This window comes from Lissotriton helveticus, chromosome 1_1 (assembly GCF_964261635.1).
Source record: "Lissotriton helveticus chromosome 1_1, aLisHel1.1, whole genome shotgun sequence".
In the NCBI taxonomy this organism is placed as follows: domain Eukaryota; kingdom Metazoa; phylum Chordata; class Amphibia; order Caudata; family Salamandridae; genus Lissotriton; species Lissotriton helveticus.
This window is the reverse complement of record NC_136057.1, coordinates 309,138,443-309,165,966: the sequence shown is the minus strand read 5'-3', so window position 1 is coordinate 309,165,966 and position 27,524 is coordinate 309,138,443. Positions and strand designations below refer to the sequence as shown.

The 27,524-nt window shown below is 46.1% G+C and overlaps 1 protein-coding gene across 1 annotated transcript in view; it reads left to right on the top strand.

Moving 5' to 3' along the window:
- LOC144800058 (solute carrier family 23 member 1-like) overlaps positions 1-27,524 on the top strand; it is a 329,120-nt gene that overhangs the window by 163,015 nt on the left and 138,581 nt on the right. The window contains exon 8 of the mRNA XM_078671654.1: positions 13,576-13,829. Within this exon, the coding sequence (XP_078527780.1) occupies positions 13,576-13,829 (254 nt within the window). The remainder of the gene's footprint in view (positions 1-13,575; positions 13,830-27,524) is intronic.

The following is a 27,524-nucleotide window of genomic DNA, read 5'->3' as shown; positions in this document are numbered from 1 at the left end:
TTGTTCATGAACAATACCGTTTTATTTTATCAGACTTCCACTGGTCTTCAGGCAAGGTTGAACGGTCTGCATTACTTTGCGCAAGTATCTGGTATCTAGGAAATTAGAGAAAGTAAATAGATACACATACCTTGGCAAAAATCTTCTGTGAAAATCTAAAGGATGAGGTCCATACAACTAATTTATGTAACAAAGCATTTGCCCATTCAAATATTTTGCAGATCTTTTAGTGTTTTATGGATAGAAGATTTTTTGATCACCTAATACGAATCTATGAAGCAAAAATTCCCCCTACAATATCCTGAACATAGGAGCGCACTCCATAGAATCGTGGGCTATGCTAAACAAGTGTGAAGGGAAAATTCTGAGAAACTTTTGCTCACAAAGTTCACCCATTCCGGTCCACTTATTAAGTCTAGAACTTGAATTAGTGGCTACATTTGTGCAATCCTTAGCTAATATTATTCAATGGGAATATAAAATATTCCATGCCCCAAGTACTTCCCTAAGATCTCTACTTAGAACAGAGATTTTGTATAATACTGGAACCTAAACAATTTTGGGGGAAAATTTGTTACGAGCGTTGGAATATTTTGAGTGCAAAATGGTCACCTGAGCTGCTCCTACATTTTTAAAAATTTCAATCCCTGAATTTTAGCTTCATGTTAGACCAGGTTCACTGTGACTCCTTGAAATTATAAAACACTATTTGTAATAATATTTCATCAGGATCAGTCTGGCCATATCTATTGTTTCAAATTCAGAATAGTGTTTGTCGGCTTTATATGTCTATATTGATAGAAAGTGCCATCTTTCTTGCACTGGTATGCCCCTACTTTTTTCTGAACTGCTGATGTGCTTTGACTGAGTGTGCCCAGGGTCCCTGCCAACCAGGTCCCCAGGGCCTGTGTTCCTTCCCTAAAAGCTGTGTTGAAACTAAAACCCAATTGGCATCTCTGGCCACCTGTCAGCCCCTAGTAAATGGTACCCTAGGTACCCAGGGCATGGTGACCAGAGAAGACCCCTGAGGACTGCAGCCCTTATTGTGCCACCCTCAGGGGCCCTGTACCCTGACACCCACACACTGCCTTTGCAGGCTGAGTTTCTAGGTACAGAGCGAAACCAAGACTCGACATGGCACACAACCCTGTGTGCCATGCCCACAGAACCCACTGCCCTAGCATACTTCAGTCACCCCTCTAGCTGGGTGCCCTATGCCAGAGGTGTGGGCACAGGTGCATGAGCCCTGTGCCCCTACAGTCCCCAGGGCCATTCCTGGGCACTGAAAGTGCAGTGATGCCATTAAGAGTATATGGTGCCGGGAGGTTGTCATTACCAACTCCACAGCACCATAATGGCTACACTGAAGACTGACAAGTTTGGTACCAAACTTCTCAGCACATTAACCCGCACTGATGCCAGTGTGGGATTTAATGTAAAAAGCAACAGAAGGCATCTTAGAGATGCCCCCTGAAAACCTAACCTACAATCCACATCTGGGCTGAGTGGCTGCAGAGGCTGCCACACAGCAGACATGTTGCTGGACCCCTGGGTGGAGAGCCCCCGCTCTCCTGGGTCTGCAATAATGCACATCCTGGGCGAGGTGCTAGGTCTCCTCCCCCAGGATGGGCAGGGGGAAGCTTCAAAGGCATGCCGCCTCTGTGAGCTTCCCCAGACCATGTGCTGTACCCAGCAACTGGCCCCCACCAGTTCTGACCCCCACTCTGGCAGGAAGACTGGCTGGAAAAACTATGTCAGGAAGGGGGGTGTGCCAGCCTGTACCACCCTCACCCCTCAGGTGGGGGAGACGAGGTGAAGCACGATCCCGGGTCTCGGCCATTTTGAAGATGGGGAGCCCTGCCCAATCCCAGCTAGGCTCCTGCCCCCCTCCCACAGGAGAGGAGCAGGCTAGGGGGTGTACCCCCACCAGGACAGGGACCTATTGGTCCCTGCCCTTGCCCTACCTGTAACGCCCCTAAATTCAGTATTTAGGGGCTCCCTGAACCTTCCTTCCTCAGATCCCGATACCAAAAGAAGAAAGAAGATCAAGCAGAAGAAGACCTGAGGCACAGCTGCTAACAACAGGACGACAACAACTGACTTGACCCCAGCCCTACCGGCCTGTCGATCCTGGAACCTGCTCCTGCCTCCCGGCGACTCCTGCGGACAGCAACCTTGGGAGACCCGGAGGACCTGCCTGCCTTGACCCTCTTAAAGACTGGGACTCCCATCAGCAGAGGCTCTGCTGCAACAACCCCCCTGGTGCCAACCAGGAAGCTCCGGAGCAGCCACTCTGCACCCGCCGTGCCCGGCCCGTGCCCGAGTGATCCAAGACCACGAGAACGTCCCCCCGTTGACTGGGACCCGAAGTCCAGTGCCCAAAGACCCTCCTCGATGAACCAGATGACGCCTGCAGACTCAGAACCAGGGCCCCCCCACCGCGACCAGCTGAGGGTAAGCTTTTCCGACACCCAAATACACCCCTGCACCCGGCGCCCTACAGCCCCCTGTGTCTCCCTTTGGGGTACCTACCTATGCTCCAAGATCTCAACTTACCTCTCGACGTGCTGGTCGCCCCTGGAGACTCTCCGCCCCCGAGCCTGCAGCCTCTGTTTCCTTTTGACCTTTTCCATTGGATAACATTGAGCGCCCGACTTCTCCAAAGCACCCTGCACCCAGCCGCCCAAGTACTGCTGGCTGTGCCACCTTTGTCCTATCCTGCTTCCCCCTTTGCCCAGAGCAAATGACCAGGAGCCCAGCTCCCACAGCCGTGTGACCTGCTAGCCAGCAGCCACCAACCAGTGTCCCCCCCGTCCCCCATTGGATAACATTGGGCCTAACCACCTCTGCAACCGGCCGCCCCTGCGCTGCTGAGGGTGAACCAACTGTACCTACCTGACCCTGGGGGACCCCTGAGTCAATGCCCAGAACCACAACTTCACCAGTTGAGTACTCACCAGGAAACCGGTAACTCACTCACCTGCCATTGAATAACATTGACTGGTTTGACTCGAAAAATCTTCTAAGTGTCTACTTTTGAAAACTTGAAATATTCATATAAATCATCCGAAATCCGAAATACTCACCTGTGATCAGGAGAATAGCCAGTACTGTACCTTGTAGCCCAGTGCTGAAACGCAAAAGTATTCTCTAGCGGGTTTACTAGTAACTTGTATTTTCTCCATAGGAATCCATTGTCTCCTTTTCTATGAAATTTCTTTTAAGTGTCTACTTTTGAAAACTAGAAATATTCTTTAAAAATCATATGAAATGCTGAGACGTAATTACTTACCTGTTTTGAGCTGAGACCTCAGTGGTGGTCCCAGGAGACCAGTACTGGATTACAAAAGTAACAAGATCGTACTTTACCTGCAACCTGAATTTTCTCCCATTGGATAACATTGCCAGATTTCACTAAGTGTGAACTTTTAAAATAACTTTTCATTCCTGAAAAATCTCTACAATACCTAAAACGTTTTTGCGAAACTGTTTTCAGCTTAGACCCCAGGACTGAACCTGGAATTACCAAAGTAATCTACAAAATAATCACCTGTGTTTATATAAGGAAATCCATTGAGCGCAATGCTAAATTGTGTGTAGAATTGTTTTGCTTACTGCAACCCCTGTACCTATTGTCTTTACAAAGTGTATTGCCTTTCTGCAAAGTACTCATCTGAGACCTCTCATATTGAGAACAGTATATTTTTTATGCCTGTTGGTTCTAGAAATAAAACAACTATATCTTTTGATATAAAAACAATTGGCCTGGATTTCAGTCTTTGAGTGTGTGAAACCTTTTGCTGACTGAGTGTGTACAACAAATGCTTTACACTGTCCTCTGGTACTTCCTTACTGCTCGACCAAGCTACCACTTTAGAGGGTAAGGTCACACCTGGCTTTAACCTGGGTTATACCGCTGGGGTTTGTGGACTCTATACACACTGTACCTTATTCTGGTCCAGTATATTAGAGCCACTTTCTAACATTGGTGGATCAGTGGTGGGATACAAACTTGCATTTGTTGGACTACTTGGTTACCATCTGATCACACAACAGAACTCATAAATTGCCTTTAGAATTCTGAGATTGGTTTTTCCAAATACTAAAAGTCTGATAGGGCCTTGCTTAAGTCTCATAAGAATTCCAGAAAAATAAAAAGTCACTATAGTTAGGGTAGAGGGTTAGAACTGTCAGATTAGAATGTCTCAACAGAACCCAGCTGTTAGCGAAGATAACATGGACCTGGTTAAGAAGCTCAACCTCACACCTTACTTGCACGTGAATTTTAAGGAATTGAGGTCCCTATGTAAACTTAAAAATTTAGTCATGGGCCTGCATCCAACCAAACAAGGGCTCCAGAAGCTCCTGGCTGAGTATGCAAAAGGCCACCCCTCTGAACAGGGTGGTGCCAGTTCAGAGGAAGAAGAGGAGGAGGAGGAGGATAATACCAATCCCCCCCGCCCATCTCTAGGGAAGTAAGGGTCTCTACACCCTTAACTCCAAGAGTCAGCTTCTGGGAGCCTGGGTACCACACAGGTGGACTAGGCCCCAGCGAACACATTGGGGAGAGCTCCAATGAAGAGGGCAACTTTTTAGCAAAGTTGGCCAAGAGATTAGACCTAGAGTCCAGACTCCTGGCTCTAGAGAAAGAAAGGAAAGAGGTGGGCTTAGCCCCCATCTCTGGTGGCAGCAATACCAATAATAAGGATAAAGAGCAATCTCATGATCCTAAAATCCCCAAAGGGATTGTCCCTAAATTTGAGGAAGATGATGATATCCCCAAGTGGTTCATAGCCTTTGAGAGGGCTTGTGATATCAGAAGACTAAAGAAACCGCTCTGGGGGCACTCCTGTGGGAACTGTTCTCTGGTAACTGCAGAGACAGGCTTCTGACCCTCTCTGGGCCAGATGCAGGGTCTTATGACCTCATGAAGAAAACGCTGAGGGATTTGGACTCACTACTGAGGAGTACACAATTAGGTTCAGGGGGGCTCACAAAACCCAGACCCAATCCTGGATAGATTTTGTAGCCTACTCAGTAAAGACACTGGATGGTTGGTTAACTGGACACAATGTGCATGATTTTACTGGACTTTATAATTTGTTTATGAAGGAATACATTTTGAGTAATTGCACAAATGAAAAGTTGCATCAGCATTTGGTAGACCTAGGTCTAATTTCTCCCCAATAATTGGGAAAGAAGGCAGACCATTGGGTCAAGACTAGGGTGACTTGGACAGCCACTGGGTGATTACAAAACTTCCCCAGGGGAAAGGTAGTGAGAATCTCCAAGATAAAACGTCTGAGTCTTCCAAAGGGCCCCAAAAACCTGTCCAGGTGGGTGGGTCCCAAACTACTCCCTATGTGCCTCAGCCCTATGGGGGAAGAACTTTGATCCTAACAAGGCCTATTGTAACAACTGTCAAAAGTTGGAACATTGAACTGTAGACAAAACTGCCCCTACAATAAAGCCCCTAAGGTACCCAATACAGCTACTCCAGGGACAGTAAATCTACAGATGGCATCAGAGGAGTGCCCCGACCAACCTGCAAATATACTCAAGCTAGTCTAGTCTTCTTGGGGGGAATGGAGGTTGCCAATGTAGCTGGTTGGCCACCCAACTGTAACAAGTATCTGCAATACCCCTCCATTAATGGAACTAGAGTAGAAGCCCTGAGGAATACAGGTACCAGCATCACTATGGTAAAGGAAAAGCTGGTTTCCCCAGAGCAATACTTGGTTGGGAAAACCTACCCAGTCACCAATGCTGACAGCATTACCACCCAAAGCCCTCTGGCTATGGTGACATTAGGGTGGGGGGAGGTTACTGGCCTGAAACTGGTAGTGGTCTCTCCACAATTGCCAGCTGACTGTCTGCTTGGAAATAACCTGGAAACCTCAGCCTGGGCTGAGGTTGAGCAAGTAACCCATGCAATCATGCTGGATATCCCTAGACTGGTGTGTGTGCAAACCAGAGCACAGAGCAAAAAGAAGGGAGAACAAGTAGGTTTGGAGCCTGAAAGTATGCACCAACCAACCATGAGAAAATACAAGAAGACTGGGGTACCAGCTTCTACACAGCAAGCCTCTCAGGACCCCTCTCCGCAGGGAGAGGACTTGGAAACCCTAGAGGGAACTGAGCCCATGGAGCTTGAGCCTTACCAGGCTGGACTCCTGGGCCCAGGGGGACCCACTAGGGAAGAGCTGTGCCAGGGTCAGCGAGACTGCCCCACTCTTGAAAGCCTGAGGCAGCAAGCTGCTGCAGAAGCAAAGGGAGATGTCAGTGGTACCCACAGAGCTTATTGGGAAGAGGGATAACTGTATGCTGAGGCAAGAACCCCCAATCCTGGAGCTACCAGGAGGGTGGTAGTGCCACAGAAGTACAGGGAGCTCCTCCTAACTTTAGCTCATGACATCCCCTTAGCTGGACACCTGGGGCAAACCAAAACTTGGGAAAGGCTAGTTAGCCACTTCTACTGGCCCCAGATGAACCAAAAGGTGAAGGAGTTTGTGGGCTCCTGTGTTACCTGTCAGGCTAGTGGCAAGACAGATGGCAAACCAAAGGCCCCCCTGATACCACTGCCAGTTGTAGGGGTACACTTTGAAATGGTAGGTGTGGACATTGTGGGTCCACTTGAGCCTCCCACAGCCTCAGGGAACAAGTGAATTCTAGTAGTAGTGGATCATGCTACTAGGTACCCTGAAGCAATTCCCCTTAGGGTTACTACAGCTCCTGCAGTAGCCAAGGCCCTCCTGGGTGTCTTTACCAGGGTAGGGTTTCCTAAGGAGGTGGTTTCAGACAGAGGTGCCAACTTCATGTCTGCTTACCTGAAACACATGTGGAATGAGTGTGGGGTGCAGTACAAGTTTACTACCCCATACCACCCACAAACCAGTGGTCTTGTGGAAAGGTTCAACAAGACATTGAAAGGTATGATCATGGGACTCCCTGAAAAACTCAAAAGGAGATGGGATGTCCTGTTGCCGTGCCTGCTTTTCGCTTATAGGGAATTGCCACAGAAGGGAGCGGGGTTTTCACCCTTTAAACCTCTGTTTGGTCATCCTGTAAGGGTACCACTTTGTCTGGTGAAAGAGGGTTGGAAGAGGCCTCTCCAAGAACCCAAGCAAGACATTGTGGACTATGTGCTTGGCCTAAGGTCCAGAATGGCTGAGTACATGGACAAGGCATCCAATAATCTTGAGGCCAGCCAGGAGCTGCAGAAGCACTAGTATGACCAAAAAGCTGCCATGGTTGAATTTCAACCTGGACAACAGGTGTGGGTTTTGGAGCCAGTGGCACGAAGGGCTCTCCAAGACAGATGGAGTGGCCTTTGCCCTATCCTGGAGAAAAAGAGTGAAGTCACTTACTTAGTGGGCCTAGGCACCAGCAGGACACCCAAAAGGGTTATCCATGTGAACCGCCTGAAACTCTACAATGACAGGGCTGACCTCAGCATGCTGATGGTGACTTATGAGGAACAGGAAGCAGAGAGTGAACCTCTCCCTGATCTCCTCTCTTCCAGCCCAAAAGATGGATCAGTGGATGGAGTGTTCTTTTCAGACTCCCTCTCTCCCCAACAGCAGACTGACTGCAAGCAAGTCTTGCAACAGTTTGCTAGCATCTTTTCCTTGACCCCTGGTCTCACCAGCTGGTGTACCCATGATGTGGACACTGGTGACAGTAACCCTGTCAAAAACAAAATCTATCAACAATCAGACCAAGTCGAGGAAAGCATCAAAGCTGAAGTCAGCAAGATGCTGGAGCTAGGGGTAATTGAACCCTCTGAGAGCCCCTGGGCTAGCCCAGTGGTTCTAGTCCCCAAACCTCATCAACAGGGTGGAAAGAGAGAGATGAGGTTCTGTGTGGACTATAGAGGGCTCAACTATGTCATCAAGACAGATGCTCACCCCATTCCAAGAGCAGATGAGTTGATAGACAAGCTAGGGGCAGCCAAATTCCTCAGCACCTTTGACTTAACTGCAGGGTACTGGCAGATTGGCATGGCCCCAGGAGCCAAAGAAAAGACAGCATTCTCCACCCCTGATGGGCACTATCAGTTCACTGTAATGCCTTTTGGGTTAAAGAATGCCCCTGCCACCTTCCAGAGGTTGGTGAACCAAGTCCTGACTGGATTGGAGTCCTTTAGTGCAGCTTATCATGATTCTATTTCTATTTCTATTTAAAGCATTTATTGAGCGCAACAGCTGCCCCAGCCAAGGGGCGTCCCGGCGCTGAAAGCAAAGTAGCAGCAGAATACAAAAGAGGGTTTACACAGTAGGAAAGAGAAAGGTTTTAATAGCTTTTCTAAATTGAGTGAGATTGTCAAGGACACAAATGTGGGTGTGCAAAGAATTCCAAAGAACAGCCGCTCTATAACGAAAGGAGCGACCTCCAGCTCGAACTTTCCTGACGCGAGGGACTCACAACAAATGTTGGCCCATGGAGCGAAGCTGCCGGGGGGAACATAGAACGACAGCAAATCTGTCAGTGAGCTTGGAGATCCATGCTTCAGAATTTTGAAAGCTATACAGAGTGCTTTAAACTCAATCCTTTGGGCCACAGGCACCCAGTGAAGACGGCGAAGACTGCCAGACACTGAGCAGACCCTACGCAGGTCCAGAAGAGTTCTCACTGCGGCATTCTGAACTCTCTGTAGCCTTAATACTTCTGCCTTGTTTACCCCTAGGTACAGAGAGTTCACATATTCAATCCTAGAAATAATCAGTGCCTGAATAATAAACTGTCTGGTCGGGGCATCGAAGAAGCCCAGGTTAGGTCTCAGCCCACAGAGGAGAATTAAACAGGTGCCCGCTACCTTCTTTGTTTGAGGCTGGAGACTAAGTGAAGAGTCCATCCAGACCCCCAAGTTTTTTACCACCAGTTTGGGAGGGGGAGGGGTACCTAGGTGCTGGGCCACCAGTGCTCATTCCATAAACCATGGTCCTTTCCCACCAGCAGCACCACTGACTTGCTAGCATTCAGATGGAGGCAATTGGCTGTTAACCAGCCGGCACCTGCCGCAAGACCACCTTGGAACTTAGCAGAGTTACCAAAGAGTGCCACCACCAGCTGCGTGTCATCGGCGTAGGAGACCACCGTCAGCCCTCTTCTCTTGGCCAAAATAGCCAGAGGTTTTACATATAAATTGAAGAGCAGAGGACTCAAAGATGAACCCTGTGGTACTCCGTGCTTGATGGGAAATTTAGATGAGAAAAAAGGGGGAGCAGTCACCTGATAAGACCTATCTGCAAGAAATGACGCAAGCCACTTCAGCGCAAGGCCACAGATGCCTGCCTCTTTTAACCGACGCAGCAAAATGGCATGGGACACCGTAACAAACGCGGCACTGAGATCCAGAAGGATCAGTGCCGTCGTTTGTCCTGTGTCCAGTGCTGCCCAAAGATGTTCTTGTACCGTCAAAAGCGCTGTCTCCGTACCATGGCCAGCACGGAATCCATTTTGCGAGGGGTCAAGTATATTAGTGCTGGTCAGGTGATCCAAAAGAGTGGAGTTGATGTACGCTTCCACAATTTTAGCAGTCCAGGGGAGCAATGAAATTGGCCTGAAATTCTCTGTTTTTTTGGCATCCAGGGAGGGTTTTTTAAGCAAAGGCAATACTCTGGCCTGTTTCCATGCTATAGGAACGATCGCTTGACTGAGTGATTTATTAATCACTTTGCCAAGAGAGGGAGAAATAATAGGTAGAATTCTCCTGAAGTGGTCAGGTTTCAGAGGATCGGCCGATGAGCCTGATTTAATTTTTGCACAAAGGGCAAGTAACTGATCCTGCTCCATCTGAGGAAATACCTCTAGGGTATTCATCGTCCCATAGCTCAGTAATTCAGTGCAGTCCAGAGCAGTAATAGGGAAGCCTTTATAGATACCTTCTATCTTTTTAAAAAAGAACAAGGCAAGTTCCTCACATTGCTGACTCGAGGAAATTAATGGGCCTGCTGTCTCCTTCTGATTTTTTAAATCTGACACAATGGAGAAGATAATCTTCGCGGGATTAGTACTATTCCTAATTTTTAGGGCATAAAATGCTGCCCGTTCAGTGTGAATTGCCCTGTGGTAGGTCCTTACTGCGTCCCGATAATGCGCTTTCATTAGAGGGTCAAAGTCTTTCCTCCAGGATCTTTCACATTTTTTACAGATTTTTCGCAGCAAAGCTAGCTTATCATTATACCACGGATTGGACTTGGACGTACGATTAGGAGACCATTTAGCTGGGATTAACTTATCTAGTGGCTGACTAATCCATTCAGAAAAAGCTGAATACGCTAAGTAAGGTTTCAAATTGATCCCAATTAAGCTTATGCCAAGAGCGTTTTAAAGAGTAGGACTTCTCTAAATTACGTTTAGGAACTATGCCCTGAATACACAAAAGGACCAAAAAGTGGTCCGACCAGGGCATGGGTACCGGCGATTGTGTAATCAGGGAAGGAATGTTGGTAAAGACCGGATCCAGCAGGTGACCGGCTGAATGAGTAGGACCTGAAACCCGCTGATCAAGTTGACAGGCCGCCAAGTCCGCCATTAAATTCACCGTATCCACATCAGTGCGGTTCTCAAAATGAAAATTCAAATCTCCCAAGATCGTAAAATTGGGAGAGTTGACCACCAAGGTGCATACAGTGTCAATAAATGCTTCACTAAAGGCTTTAGATGGGCCTGGTGGGCGATATATTAGTAGCCCAGTCATGGTATAATTGAAATTGAAAGTGATTTTAAAGCAGACACATTCACAGCCTACTATGGGCTGTTTAGTAAAGGAACACACATAACCGGTTTTCACAATGGCTGCTAAGCCACCACCTCTTCTGTCTCTATTAAGAGTATGCATGACATAATCCTCCGGAAGTGCCAGCCCTGGGATCGCCACTAAATCTCCTGAGCGCCAAGTCTCCGTTAAGAACAGAGGGCCCGATTCACAGAACTAACTTAAGACAAAATCCTAAACTTACTACTTTTGGTATTCACAGAAGTTAGGATTTTGTCTTAAGTTTGTCTTAAGACAGACTTAAGACAAAATCCTAACTTAAGTCTGTCTTAAGTCTGTCTTAAGTCTGTCTTAAGACATAATCCTAACTTCTGTGAATACCAAAAGTAGTAAGTTTAGGATTTTGTCTTAAGATAGTTCTGTGAATCGGGCCCAGAGTATCCGGCCTTTCGGTTTCCAGAAGGTCGAAAACATCTGCACAGTGTTTAACCAAGGAGCAGCAGTTAAGGAGAATTTTTTTTAAGTTCTTGCATGTGGGAGAAGGACGATCCGACACACCTTCTGGGACCATAGATGTAAACCCACATTGTATGCAGCTAAAAGGGCCCTCTAAATCCTGTAACCCATGAGCAAAACACCTATTGGCCGATGCTTTGGCTGCTAAAAGATCCTTCTGGGAGTAGGCACGGTGAGGATTCCCAAAATTGGCAGCATGTCTGGCGTCTGGCGCTGGCCTGGTGCAGACGGGCGCAGACGGGCTTGCCCTTGGCGCACCTTTGGCGCGCCAGATGCGCGCGCCCGCTGCGAGGGTCGGCTGCGCGTCCGAAAAGGCATGCTGAATAAATATGCCCCCAGAAGCGGAAATGAGTCAAGGAGGACGGAGCCACGTCCCTCCACACAAACAGCACACGCTGCGGTGGACCGGGGACTGGCTAAGTGGGAGCGAGGAGCAGCCATCCAAAGTGCATGTAAGTAAATTGAAAGATATTCCCCCGAGTTCAGTACAGATTAAAAGCCAAGTTTTAAAAACACACGCTGTCAAATGCGCCAATAGAAATGCGGTGTTACCTGTTACAACTCGCCCGCGAAAGTGCTCTGAATAAATATGCCCCCAGAAGCGGAAATGAGTCAAGGAGGGCGGAGCCACGTCCCTCCACACAAACAGCACACGCTGTGGTGGACCGGGGACTGGCTAAGTGTGAGCGAGGAGCAGCCAACCAAAGTGCTTGTAAGTAAATTAAAAGATATTCCCCTGAGTTCAGTACAGATTAAAAGACATGTTTTAAAAACACACCCTGTCAAATGCACCAATAGAAATGCGGTGCTACCTGTTACAGCGCGCCCGCGAAAGTGCTCTAAATAAATATGCCCCGAGAAGCGGAAATGAGTCAAGGAGGGCGGAGCCACGTCCCTCCACACAAACAGCACACGCTGCGGTGGACCGGGGACTGGATAAGTGGGACCGAGGAGCAGCCAACCAAAGTGCATGTAAGTAAATTAAAAGATATTCCCCCGAGTTCAGTACAGATTAAAAGACAAGTTTTAAAAACACACCTGATCCACCTTGGGAAGATTCTACAAGCCCTGCAATCTGCAGGACTGACTATCAAGGCATCTAAATGCCAGATAGGGCAGGGCACTGTGGTGTACTTGGGTCGACTTGTTGGTGGAGGCCAGGTCCAACCCTTACAGCTCAATATCATGGACTGGGCATCTCCAACCACTCAGACCCAAGTCAGGGCATTCCTTGGCTTGACTGGATACTACAGGAAGTTTGAGAAGGAATATGGGTCCAGTGTGGCTCCCCTCACAGAACTCACATCCAATCAAATGCCCAAGAAAGTAAACTGGACTGTTAGCCGCCAAAAGGCTTTTGACACCCTGAAAGAAGCAATGTGCTCACAACAAATGCTTTACACTGTCCTCTGGTACTGCCTTACTGCTCGGCCAAGCTACCACTTTAGAAAGTAAGGTCACACCTGGCTTTAACCTCTATTATACCTCTGGGGTTTGTGGACTCTATACAAACTGTACCTTATTCTGGTCCAATAGATATAGAGCCACATTCTCACATATTTGCTTTGGAAGAGTTCTTTTAAATAATGTATTGGTGAAAAGTTCTAAGAACCCCTAAAAAGCCAGTGTCTGTGAGTTATGCTATGCTGGAATTCAAGATATGATTTATGTCCAGAACTAAATGAAGCCAGAGCCAAATATGTATTACTGCTGGCAAAGCTATATGGTGGACACACATCAAGATATAATGGAATTGCTAAAAGAAACACCACATGAATTTACCTGTTTTAAATTGTATAAATTCTTTAAACGGTTTTTACCAATTTTTCTATGAAGAGTTTTACGACTTTGCTGTTGGAATTATGTATGATAGAGGTTTTACATGATGGGATGTAATAATTATGTATTTATTATGTTTTTTAAACTGTTGGTTTTTTAAACTGTTGATCGTAGACCTCGGTGGAGATCAGTAACAACAAAATAAAATAAATTTTAAATGTTTTGTAATGCCAATTCTAAATTGCATTTATCTCGCAAGTAGTTTTTGTTTTGCTTTGGGTGGAATGATTTTGCTGTCAACAAAGTAAAGTTCCTGTTGAATTAATTGCAGGGAAGTAAGTGTTACGCAAGGTAAAAAAGGGCAATGTAAAGGACAGGCAAAATTTGGGAAATCCTTGAGCCATCAATGCTCCTCCCAAGGTGCCCATCACCTCTCATACTTAACTATGGCTTCAAATCTTGGAGCCATATGTGTCTGTCAAGAAAGTGCTCTTCAAATCATTTCACTTGGTACAATTATATTTTAAACAAATGTATTTTAATGTTTTCTTCTTTTGTAGGCCAGTGGGGAAGACCCACAATCAACGTGGGTATAATAGTTGGCATGTTGGCTGCAGTGATCGCAACCATGGTGGACGCAATAGGGGACTATCACTCCTGTGCCCGGCTGGCTGGGGCGCCACCTCCTACAAGGCAGGCTGTTAACCGAGGAATTGGCATCCAGGGTATCAACGTATTACTTACAGGAGCCTGGGGCTCAGGTATCGGCATTGGATCCTTTGGCGCAAATATTGGTGCTTTGGGCATTACCAAGGTAAGAGATATATTTTCAAATAAGCACATGGTCTCATTAATCACAAGTAAGGCATATAGGGCCTCATTTATGAGAAATGACGCATTGCTGCGTGAAAGCAGCGATGCGTCACTTCTCAGTGCGCACTCCTTACGACATTCCTGATGCGTCATATTTAATGTATGACGCATCATGTCGCAAGGAGTTACAGATACGTCAGTATTTCTGATGTATCTGTAAGCACAAAAGTGACGCATTGCTGGAGTGTGTCACAAAAGTGACGCAACTCCAGCAATGCGTCCTTTCACATGGGGCAAGCCCCAAGTGAAAGGGCCTGCGTCAGTCTTATGCCTGATGTGAGGCAGGCGCAAGATTTTGACGCAACGGCGTCCTAAAAGTGACGCAGTGAAATCTCATAGATTTCACTGCGTCACTTCTACGACCCTTCCTTGCGTCAATACGCCCCCCTTGCATACATTATACCTGGCGCAGGTATAATGTGGCACAGGGGTTTACAAAGTGACGCATCTACGTAGATGCATCACTTTGTAAATATGGCGCAACAAGGTGCATTTTTTACACCACTGGTGCGTCACAAAAAGTGACTCACCGGCGGCGTAAAAGTGACGCACAGCCTCATAAATGAGGCCCCCAGTGTTTGTAATGGAGTACAGAATCTGGAAGTGACATAGTCATATAGAGCAAGTATTTTCTTGTGAAAGAGACTAAGGGTTAATATATTTTAGGAGTGCCGGACCTGCCAAGTTTTTCTGCAGTTGCATGGGCACATAGGGGCTTTCACAAAAGCTTTTATGATAATGGGAAGAAGAACTACTGGAGTACTCTTTGAGGTACTCTTACATGCCTTTGCAAAGCAGCCAAGAAATACTCAACTCCCTATTAGTAAAAGTGCAAAGAGCTCCTTTCTCCTTGTACTAGCTATACAAGAATATTCCATGAATATTCCTATTTTATTCACATTTTAGATTTTTTGTGGCTAATTCACAAAGGCATATAGGAGTACATAAAACAGTACTATAGGAGTTCTCCTATACATACTACTTTACATACTACAAAATGCCATAGCTGAACAGACCATGATACAAGGATGCATTTGCCAGTAAAGGAAATGTAATTTGCAGTTGTAAGCTCTGCTCTTGGACCTTCTCTTGAGAATGGTATTGTATTCTTCCTGTTAATATTCAGTCCTTTCTGTCGATTAGTCTCTGTATGGTATACGTTCATACAATACATTAATTATGTGACCAGTGGGAGTCATTTGTACAGAAAGACCAGTTGAACATTCCCAACATTACCATTGAGAACAGCCTACAATGCACTGCAGTTAAGGTATACACTCCGATTCTGAACAAAAGCACTTAAACACAAATATGTGCACCATTTGTCGAATATACAAGCACACACAACATTTTGTAGTTGTTAATACCCACATTCTGCAAAAGTAGTATTTTGATATAGATACATTAAAACATATTGGCCTACTATTAAATGTATTTTCGGTTGTAATTGTATCTTTATTGCGTCCAAAAAGGGCTGGATTTATATATCCTAGATTCTCACAAAATTGAACCCACCTGGAATAAATCCACTTTCTTCTGTGTACCCTTATGCCAAAGCTGCATGTAATTACACCAAAGTAGCTCCAATACGCTGGATGGGAAATAGGTGTTACAAGGTGCTTTGTGAGTTTGAGTACATGCACAGATGTTTGAGTTTGTAAGTATTCACAAACCGTCCTCTGACCCTTTTTTACTATGTAAATGGTCAGAGATTTTCTTCTGTTGTTGGCATGTGACCTAGGAGAAGTGGTTACAATTGGTGGAGATCCGAAGGGAGTTGGTGAGCATGGTACATCAGTCCTCTCCGCCAGACCTAAAGTATTATATAAAGACAAATCATATGAGTTTCCAGTGTTGACACAGTGGGATCCTTCCTAGAACAGGTGAGCAAGGACCCTTTACAGGGATGAATGTGGAGACCCAAGTCGTACCCATTTGTTCTTTAATGTTAGAATTGCAATATTTGAAGTAGTTTGCAATAACTGTATAATGTGTGTTGTGAAGGAAAAGTCCTCTGCATGGTAAAGATGTGTACCTCTGCCTTGAGCATCCAACTGTACCATTGTGTGGATCCAAAATGCAGACTTTTTAGTTTCAGGCGAACATGGATCAAATGTGTGCGCCATGACATAGGCCTGTCTCATGGATTGCAGACTTGTTGGTCCGGGTGGGGTGCCCAAAGTAATACCCTTACTGTGGTGGAAGGCTACTGCCTTCACCAGAAGTTAAGCAGCACGAGAGTGGTGTTGGCAGCATACTGTGTAGTGAGCTCTATTAGTGAACAGGATCTTTTTACCCTGTGCCACTGGCTTTAGGCCTACAGGTTCACTCGCTTAAAAGCTCCTCTGCTGTGTGCTTTACTTACCCTTGGCTACATCAGGCAGATGTGGAGTGTTGCATAGCGCAGGAGTAGTGACTCGCATCAGTTGTATGTAGAAAAGCTTCAGTGCTGAACGGTGAGCATAGATTAATTGTGTGTACTTAATGCATGTATACATGCAAGGGTACAATGCATAGAATTAACAGTGCTGGATTGAAAGTGTGCTCTGAATGTGCACTGCATAAGTGTTCCTGGAGTGGTATATTATATGGAAGACCCTGGGTTCCATTTTGGGAAGCTCAGGCCTGCCTGGTGAAGACATGAGGAGAGGAATTCCCCAGATAGTTTTGTGTATTGATGCATTCCTGTGAGCTGGGTGGGAAGCACACTTGAGGGAAAGAAGAGAATCTCTTTACATTCAAAAGACTGCTCTTTGATTGAGTGATAGATCACAAGGAAGTGGTCTGGACACATCTCAGGAAGGGAGATGGGGCTGATAAGAGAATCAAAAAGAGTAGGGATTAACTTTTTGATGCACATGTTACTGTGGCTGACATCCAGGTGTGAACTCCCATGAATTGTGTTGTGGGACAACCAACTTCGGAGTCTCGCCTACTGTGATAGACATCTTTCACGAGGAAGGAAGAAAGAGAGAAGTGCCCACTTCAAAAGGAGCAGAACCCCAACATAAAACTTCGAAGATTCAGACCCTTAATCACATTTGGTGCCCTGGAGCACCATCACCTGCCTTCTTGCCAATGTGAGGGAAAGGAGAGCACTGGAGGGAGTGAGGTCCAGTGGGGACACTGCATGAGGATTCCATGAGTCAGGTGTGAGGCTCTGCACCGATCAGGCCATTGCATGTGTGCAATATGGGCTCTGCTACCCTCTCATGCCAGGAGAGGCCTGCCTTGTTCAGAGCCGCATCGAAAGCGTTGTACAGGAAGCACCAGGAAACACCGCAGTGACCCCATTATGCCGGAAGGGGTCACTGGTAAACTGATTTTGGGCCAGGAACACAGGAGTTGTGGCTATCGAAAACGGTGAACCAATATGCCAGGAGGGGCCGCTGTAGTGTGGACAATAGCATTAAGAGAGCCTGCACCGGGATCGTGCTTACCGCAGCAAACCTGTATGCTAGGTGGTACCACTTTGGCCTAGGTTTTGGGTCATCGCCGGGTCCCTAGGAATACTGCTGTGACCAGGAGGTCAAGCCAACATGCTGTGATCTGCTCCTGATGAAGCCCCCGATGATGTTGTAAGGCTCGGACTGGGAACGGAAAGTAGCCCAGGCAATATTGTCAGACGAGCCCCCGGAGGGGGGGTGGGTGCGGTCGAGCAAGTGTGCCCTGCTATTTTTGTTGCTGGTGTCCAATATTGCAGCACCGCTGCAAAACTGGCCCCCAGTAACAAAACCAACCCCCACCCACTGAAAACCGTCCCACACCCTTCCAGCCTCCCAGGTAAATGCCCGATGCCCGCAAGGGCCAGTACGCCCCTGGACGTTGTAGCCTTGTTGGAGTTCCGGTCAGGAGCTGGAGGATCACACCAGCAACCCCCTCCACCAGTGGGAAGAGCACCATACCTTAGTGACCGCCGAGCAGGAGCAGCTCTGATCACTGGAATGGACAAGTAGTGCTTCTCGACAGAGAGAGACTGCACCACAGGTGCTGCCGCGTCCAGTGCTTAATATGTGCCGGTGCTTTCCGAAGTTTAGCACCGGCACTTATTTCCCAGGGCCGGGTCTAGAGGTTTTCTCTCCCCTCGGCAGTGTGCCCAGTAATTATTGCTTGCCTGTGGTGCATGTTCCGTGTTCTACTCCTAGTCATAAGTGACAAGGCTGTTGCTGCTGTGAATCAAACTGTGCAGCAGCGCATGACGGACTGACATTTTCTCTGGCTCGTCCATCCAGCAGCCCTGTCTGAGAGCCGGAGGAAAGAGAGAAAGCAGTTCCCTGTTCTTAGATGGAGTGCTTGAATTACGTGTCTCAGCCAATCTATATGCCACTTTCAAGTTTTTCTTTTTAGTAAAGAGGAGAGTGGCTTCAGGATTGGATTGGAGGCCTGTCTCGGTGCATATTAAACTCTGTAGACATGTGTATGGGAAGCCGTTCAGGTCAAAATTACAAATCCCCACATAAGACACCTCCTGAAATGCATGGAGTGCTGCAAAATAAGTTTGAGATACACCAGAATAAATGCAACATGTGTCTAAACAAATATGAAACCTGGCAGAGTGACTATGCTATTTAGTGATTAATATGAGTAATACACACTCCAAATTAAATAAAAGATGTACTGAAATATATATCAATCACACTGAAGTGAATATGGCCTTCACGGTAAACAATAGAGCAATCACTAAAACAAATGCAATAAGCATCAAGAAGAATGGGACATTTTTTGAAATGACCTACATATGCCAAGAAGAATATTACATACTTTGAAATTAATATGATGGACTGAAATGAATATAAGTTATTAAAATGAATGTGTTATATTCTGAAAAGAATATGATGCACATTGAAAATAATATAACATACACTGAAACGAACATTACACATGTTGCAATGTATATGACTTGCACAGAAATTAATATTGCCCAGTTTGCAATGAATCTGAGAAATACAGAAATGAATAGGAGATGATTACAAATGAATATAGATTGTGTTAAAATTAATATAAGCCCTATTGAATGGAATCTAACATGCCTTAAAATGAGTATGACCAAAGCTGAAATTCTCATGACATTCATCCAAATGAATATGGCATGCATTGACATTAATATGATACATATTCAAATGAATATGATATATATTAAAGTGGATACGTTGAATCTTAAAATTAATATGACAAGTGTTAATATCAATATGACATCCATTGAAATAAATCTAACATTAATTTAAAGGAACATGACACGTTAAAATGAATATGGCATGTGTTAAAATGAATTTGACACGATTTAAAATGAATTCGAGTAATGTTGCAAGGAGCGTGACATTCATCAGAATGAATATGGCTTTCATTGAAAAAAAGCATGATACACATTAAAATAAATATGATATATGTTGAAACGGATATCACTTGTGTTAACAATAAAATAAGTGTTAATATGAATGTGATATCCAGTGAAAGGAATATGTCAGATGCTAAGATAAATGTGACATGTTGAAATGACTATAAGTCCAGTTGGAATTAATGCAGCATGCCTTACAATAAATTTGACCAATGCTGAATTTAAAATGGCCTTTGTCAAAATGAAAATGACATGCTTTGAAATGAATATTGTATCATCAAAATGAATTTCACAAATGTTGGAATGGATATGACATGTTAAAATGAATTTAGCAAATGGTAATATTAATATTACATCCACTCAACTAAATATGGCATGAGTTGAAAGGAATATAACACATGTTAAAATAAAAATGACATAAGTAGAAATGAATATGAGCTTGATTGAAATGAATTTAACATGTTTTAAAATAAATATAAGTAACGTTAAAATGAACATGACATTTATCAAAATGAATACGGCTTGCATTGAAATTAATATGATGCACATTGACATGATTTTCATATGTGTTGAACTGGATATGAATTATATTAAAATTAGTATGAGATGTGTTAATATGAATGAAACATTCATTGAAAGGAATATGATACATGCTAAGATGAATATGACATGCATTGAAATCAATATTAGCTCCTTTAAAAATAATTCAACATTCCTGCAAATGAATATGACCAATGATGAAATTAAAATGAAACTTGTCAAAATGAATATGGTATCTGTAGAGAGGGAAATAAAAGTATGGCAGTGGTGGGGAAGCTTGGTTTCCTGGAAGTGTGAAGCGACCTGACGGTTTGCAGAGTTGCACATTGATTTCTGGGGCGCACCTGCTCTTCAAGTGCGGTGAGCATTATATGAAATGAGGCCATAAATGTGTTTAACCAATAGCATACCAAGAGCCTTCAGAACTCGATATTTAGCGCTTTAATATGGAGGCATTTTATGTTGCAAAATGCCAAGAGTTCCATTTTTAAACAGTACATTCTGGTAAGAAGAAATAAAAGCAAAACATTATGGGTGGCCATGCGCAGGAGACAGTTTAATTTGTGGTGAAAGGGCACTGGCACGTTCAGTGTGAACTCCAGATTGTCCATAATGCAAGTTAGAGGTGCCCAGGCTGCATTGACCACTTGCAACAGAGAGAATTCAACTGCCAGGACTGACAAGTCCCCATGAGGGCTCACCTAAAATGTCGTTGCGATCTGGTGGCCAGCCCTGCGTCACATCCACTCTCACAACATTTGTGCTAGAACTGGGGAGAAATGCACGCACTTGGCTGAGGGCTAGAATATTGAACCCCGCTGTTACAAAGAGAGGAGGGACCAGTTGCTCCAGTAAAACATAGAATAAGGGCCGTCCATCAACTCTAACTGTCTGTGCAGATCAGCCTTAATATCCTTTCAAACAGGGGAAGTGAGAGGACTGTGTGCTGCAGGAAGGTACTTCGGAACACTTTCAAAGCATAGCTTAATCTGATCAGCTGTGCAAGCTCTGCGAGGAGTAGCACTTTTGCGTGACTCAAGCATTGCGATAATGCAAGGACATTAGCGAAAATGTGTTATTCTAACGAGAGATGTGTGGGACTTGGCAAGGTTGATCAATGGCATCGAAACCAGTTAAAAATGTGTCCAAGAAAATCGGACTAGGCCGGAACATGATCTCTATGATCATGGCGTCCTACCTCTCCCCACAAGCTAGAATACGGGTCAACGGGCAGCTTACGGATCCTTTTTCCATTCACAGGGGTACACGGCAGGGTGGCCCCCTGTCTCCTCTGCTGTTTTCCCTCGTGGTAGAGCCTCTAGCGGAGATGATCAGGCAGGCTGCGGATATATACGGTCTTTCCCTCGGGGGTCGGCAGAATAAGGTAGCGCTTTTCACGGATGACCTTATCCTCACATTATCACGTCCACATATATCCCTCCCGGCGCTCCACTCCCTACTACAGTCTTTTGAGCGGACCTCAGGTCTTAAAATTAATCATGGAAAATCCTGGGCTCTGAACCTTACAATTCCTGAGGAGGAGATACCAGTCTTGAAAAAGCTTGCTCCTTATCAATGGGCCACTGACCACATTCGATATTTAGGGCTTCTCCCTTGACACGTGGACCCAAGTAAACTGGCAGGAGTGCAGGAGAACTGTTTTGGAGGATATGAGAGAATGGAAATCTCTGACCCTGTCCTGGCTGGGCCGAATTAGCGATATTAAAATGTCGATACTCTCTAAAATCCTGTATTTATTTCAATGCCTTCCCAACCCTATCCGACAGCACCAGATTCAGAGCCTTCAGCGAGACCTCACCAGCTTCATATGGGGCGGGCATAGACCACGATTCTCCCACAAGGTCCTCATGCTCCCGCAAGACAGAGGAAGGCTAGCATGCCCCAACCTCCTGGAATATTATTGGGCCGCCCATCTTCGTGTTGTTTCGGGGTAGACAACCACTGAAAGTGAAAAGATCTGGCTCCACATGGAAAGGATGGTAACTGGGCGTACCATCTGGGATCTTACGTGGCTCCACAGTACTGCGTGCTCTCGTAGCGCATATATTACAGTGCCCACAAAGACGGTTCTGATATATGGGACAAAGTGGCCATGCGTAAGGGACTTAAAACCTTTCCCTCCCCCACACTCTCATTGCAGGCAACCCGCTATTTCCTCCAGCCCTTAACCCGCATACATTCGCCAAATGGTTACAAGGGGGATGCAGAGTGATCGGTAATCTGTACGAAGGGGGAACTCATAAAACGTTTTCAGTGTAGAGAGGAATTCCACCTTCCAGTATGCACAGCTGCGACACTGGGTGTCCTCGCCTGAGATGCAACAGGCCGCCATTCGACAATTCACTCCCTTTGAGCGATTGGTTTGTTCCTTTGACAAATCGAAGGGCCTTATCTCTCGGACATACCAGATCGTGCAGCACCCCCGTTAATAACTGCCCATCCATATCAATGCCAATGGCAACTGACTTCCTCCAAGGAAATCACACCCGCACAGTGGAGTCGCCTATGGCGCGACATTCCAAAGGTCTATCGCAGTATTTTGCAGCGGGAAACTGTGTACAAGATCATGACGCAATGGTATTACATGCCTACTCCACTGCACAAAATGTTTCCTGCCACATCCCCATTGTGCTGGAGGTGCTTGAATGCATCTGGAGACTTCATTCATATTTGGTGGGCTTGCCCACTCCTGACCCTGCTCTGGAAAGAAGTCCTCAGCCATATTAAGGAGGTATTAGGCTTCCCCCTGCCTGAGTCCACAGCCACGGTCCTTTTAGGCCTCAAGCCTGACAACCTAAAAGCACTTACCCACAGCTATTGGATTATAGCACTTCACATGCTTGGAGCTGCTAAACAACTTATAGCGTTATATTAGAAGAAAGCGGAAACCCCCCCGATTGCCGCTTGGTTTGTGCGCTTATGGCACGTAGTAACCATGGAACTATTTACAGCACGACTGCAATCATGTGACACCCGCTTCACCACCATCTGGCAACCCTTAGTTAAATATCTTTGTAAAATAGAACATGCACGCTACCTTCCTTCAAAACTCAGGGCTTTACGACTCTTTGAGGACGCTATACTCCTGACTGACCCCAACAGATTACTCATGACCCCAGATCAACCCTGCACGTAATCCCCTCTGACAAGTATTCAGACTCTCGATCTCAGTAACATGAGGCAATGGCTTCGCTGAACCCTTCCCCCGTCTGCCCACACAACCCCCTTCGCTGCTGTCTACTTTTTTAGGTCTCGGCCTAGCATACACTGCGCAGCAGTGTCGCGCAGCCGAGATTTTATGTTTCACAGTACTGTGGCTTGAACCCGCCTCTTTCTTCCATTGGCTGGCGTCCAAAACGGAGGCCAGCCATTGGAGGACAGGGGCGTCACTCAGTTTGGGGTGTGTTTTTCGCAATTTTTTAATCTTGTTATTTAATCTTGACGTCACTTGAAAAACACGCCCCCAAATGCGAAAATGTCAGAGCTTTGTGGCAGCCATTTCAGGCCCACCGCCGCCGGAAGAAGTCGTCCTCAGGTGAGTGCTTGTTTGCTATTTGCCGCTCCCACTGTCCTCGTTCCCGCCCCCTCCCACTGTCCGTGTCCTCGTTCCCGTTGTATCCTGCCCCCCTTCCGCTGTCCGTGTCTCTGTTCCCATCCCCCCTCCTGCTGGAGTGTCTCCTTTTACTGACCCCCTCCCGCTGTCTGTGTCTCCTTTTACTGTCCCCCCTCTGTCTCCTGCTGTCCGTGTCTCCGTTCCCGCTCCCCCTCCCGCTGCCCGTGTCTCCTTTTACTGCCCCCCTCCTGCTGTCCGTGTCTCCTTTTACTAACTGTGAAGGCTTTGCTCCCTGTATAGCGCCTCTTCCTCCTCCCCCACAGACCGCTCTTTCACTCCCATTCACCCGGGGCCCAGCCGTGGGTGCAGCGCTCACCCGTGCCTGGCACTGCAACCCTCCATGCTCCTCTACATTCCTCGCAAGCCCCACTTGTAAATGCTTGTCGGTCTCTGTGTTCCTTTCTCCCTTCATGTCTTCTAAGATTTTTATCTTGCTTGGCCTGTGACGTGGTGAGTGTATAGAATGAGCTCGGTCATGCTTGTAGCACTTTTAAAGAATGAGCTTACATAATATCTTGCATAATGCCACAAGGACTCTGCCGCATAGAAACAAAGGACGGAGAGGAGGTGGAAGGGGTGCCTGGAAATGGAGCGGAGATTCTGCATTTCCCTTTTCGAGCGCTCACTTGTGCCTGGCACTGCATCCCTCCATGCTCCTCCACATTCCTCGCAAGCCCCACTTGTAACTTTCTCCTCCTGTATCATTACTGTTCCTATTGCGAAGCGCTACCTTCGGCTAAAGTCCTCGCTATATAAGAATGCCCAGGCTCGTCCCCCCCCCCGAGGAACCACCCACCGTAAGGCCCCCTTCCTCACTGCGCTCTTCCGCCCCCCCGAATTCTTTTACTACCCTTTAACCCCCCCGCCGCCCGGGTCACAATTCCCCCCCACTTTTGCCTCTTGTAACCTTTCCCTCCTGTATCGTATCGTTTGCTACCTCTTGTATTTGCTGACAATTGTCCCTCTTGCCTCGTGTAACTCAACCTTGTCCTTTTGTAACCTGCTCACTTGTAATTCTCTCCTCCTGTATCCTTCCTGCTCCTACTGCGAAGAGCTCCGACACCTTCGGGTAAAGTCGGCGCCACACACATACGCATAAGTAAATAAATAATGAATTGCAGCGCATCTAGTAGGGAACCGGACATCCCTCGCCCGTGGAACCCCCCCTGCCGCCCATCGCTTCAAGCCCCAAAGGAGGCATATTTGTTTTTATTAAGTGTGCGGATACTGAGAAAAGGTGTCCTGGCGCTGGAACTGGTACACAAGCTTGTGCAATAGCAGGGTTAATGTCTTTAGAGCAATCCAGTTTCAAATATGTGGCAAAAGGAAAACCGATTAGCTTTGGTTCTTCAATTCAGCGGGAGAGAGTTCGGGTTTAGCTGATGTGTCTGATAAAATCTGGCCTCGCGATCTGTCCAGTCTAGCTGATCGAAGCTGCATCGGAAGTTAATGGAACTGGAACTTGTTTTGCAAGTAAAGTGGATTGAGTCCATTTATGGCCTTGAAGACCGTACAGAGGGACTTGAAGGCAGTTTGTTTGGCCGTAGGGAGCCAATGTAATGTTTTCCTTGGTGGCGGAAGAGCGAGCTGGAAGCTGGCCAAAGAAAAAACAACGAGTTGTTGTGGTTTGCAGCTGTTGTAACTGGTTCATGATATAGTCTGGAGCTCCAAGTAATAGTGAATTACTTACAGCAGCACATTGGTTGTGCTTACTTGTGATCTGGTTTTTTGTGCCTCTGCTCCCTACTTGTGCCTCTGTTCCCTGCTTGTGCCTCTGTTCCCTGCTTGTGCCTCTGTTCCCTGCTTGTGCCTCTGTTCCCTGCTTGTGATCCGGTTTTTGTGTTGCTCCCCTGCCCCCTCGTTGGTTGTGCTTGCTGTCCTGCCCCCCCCCTTGTTGTGCTTACTTGTGATCCGGTTTTTGTGCCTCTGCTATCTGCTAGTGCCTCTGCTCCCTGCTTGTGCCTCTGTTCCCTGCTTATGCCTCTGTTCCCTGCTTGTGCCTCTGTTCCCTGCTTGTGATCCGGTTTTTGTGGTGCTCCCCTGCCCCCTCGTTGGTTGTGCTTGCAGTCCTGCCCCCCTTGTTGGATGTGCTTGCTGTCCTACCCGCCTCACCCCCCCTCGTTGGTTGCGCTTGCTTGTGATCCGGTTTTTGTGCCTCTGCCCTGCTTGTAATTTGGTTTTTCGTGCCTCTGTTCCCTAGGACGTTACTGGGCAGAGAGTTGTGTGGGGCTCTGTGTGTGTATGTGGCTCTGTGTGTGTGTGACTCTGTGTGTGTGTGTGGGTGGGTGCGCGTGGGTGGCTCTGTGTGTGTGGGTGACTCTGTGTGGGTGGCGGCTCTGTATGTGTGTGTGTGGGTGGCTTTGTGTGGGTGGCTCTATGTGGGTGCAAATGAAATAGGTCTCGTATTTGCGAGAGATTAATCTATTGGCATTGTAAATGACAATGCCATTTATTTATGTTTTAAAAACAAAAACATAAATAATGTCATGAGCAATGCCAATAGCTCTAACTTTAACAATGCCGAGACCCTTGCATTGTAAATGCTTGTTTATCTACTGTCTCTTCTCTTTTTTGACACTTTTCTGTCTACTCACCACTACTTGCTTTCTATGGGCCTCTCGCCCACGTTCTCAGTGTTGTTGTTTATAGAGGGTCCTGAGACTTCCCACAATAGTTCAGTACTGCTATACATAGTGCATCACGCGGCCTGCCCAACAAGGGTTGTAGGCGACATGCTGTGTTTAAAATACTTGACTAATGCTTCCCCAAAAAGGTTGGAGACCCTTTTACATCACGCGGCTGGCCCTGTATAGGGTTGTGGGCCCGACGCTGTGTATACCTGGACCTTCTTTCTTTTTTTTTTCTAGAACATAAAAACAGATTTAAAAAAAAAAAGAAATTTGGCCAAGCATGCAAAATGAGGGAGGGATGGAGGTATTATGGGAATGTGTGTACACACTGATTTATGGCCGTTTGCGAATGCAATTCTCAAATTTGGGATGCATCATGCTTTTCGGAATTTTAGGAATTGCAACCATGTTGCGATTTCTAAAATTGCGATTGCATTTAAGAAATCGCAATTTGAGATTTCTTAAATGCAATGCATGACCAATTTAAATTTGCGAATTCGCAAATCGGGTGAGGTAAATTAGCATGAAGTTGACCTTCATGCTAATTTGCGAAAACTTTAAAAAATGCACAAAAAATGCATTTTTGAAAGTTTCATCTTACACACACACATGTCCTTGGGACATGTGTGTGTGAAAATTGCACTTACAATTACGTTTCAGGGGTGCAGGGGGGGTCCTTTGGACCCCCCTCTGCACCCTTGAAATTGCATTCAAAAATTGTGATTCGCAAAATGCTAATCGCAATTTCTGAATGCCTTCCCATTGATTCCTATGGGCCTCTTGGCCCATAGGAATCAATGGGAAGGGATTCCTTATTTGCGATTCGCAAATTGTGAATCGCAATTAAGGAATTTTTAGAAATCGCAAGTAAAATCGCGATTTTTTGATGCATAGCCATTTGCGATTTCTTAATTGCGATTCCTTAATTTTCGCAATTAAGAAATCGCAAATGGTAAGTTTGATGCGTGTGGCCGTTAATGTACTAAATTATATACAGCTTCATGTGTGATGGTGCTGTAATTTACTGCAGGTAACTGTATTGTTTTGCAAAGAGTTGAGATAACACAAAAGGTAATTTAAAAAAGATTTTAATAAGTTAACATTACAGAATGGTTTACATATGACAAATCTTGAAATTGATATAAATAATAGTGAAGCAAATAATACTCCTCTCGAAATAAATATGGACATCACTGAAATTAGATACGAATCACATTGTGTTGTATAGCATACTGCATGCACTGGATAAGCGTGTGAATAAATTGGATATGGTGAATTGTTTATAACATGCACTGAGAAGCACATGACACTCACAGCCAATCACAGTAGAGTTCAATGCAAGCTCAGCAAGAGGAGGGGTTGCTCCTACCCATAATTCCATTCAGGCCTTCCCTTCTTCTGCAGTACATACGAGCTCCCACTCTTGCTGAAGCGTCTGGCGGTAGGCCTCAGCTAACAGGTGCAGAGGCGTTTGGTGGGCAGTGGCGCTGGCACTGA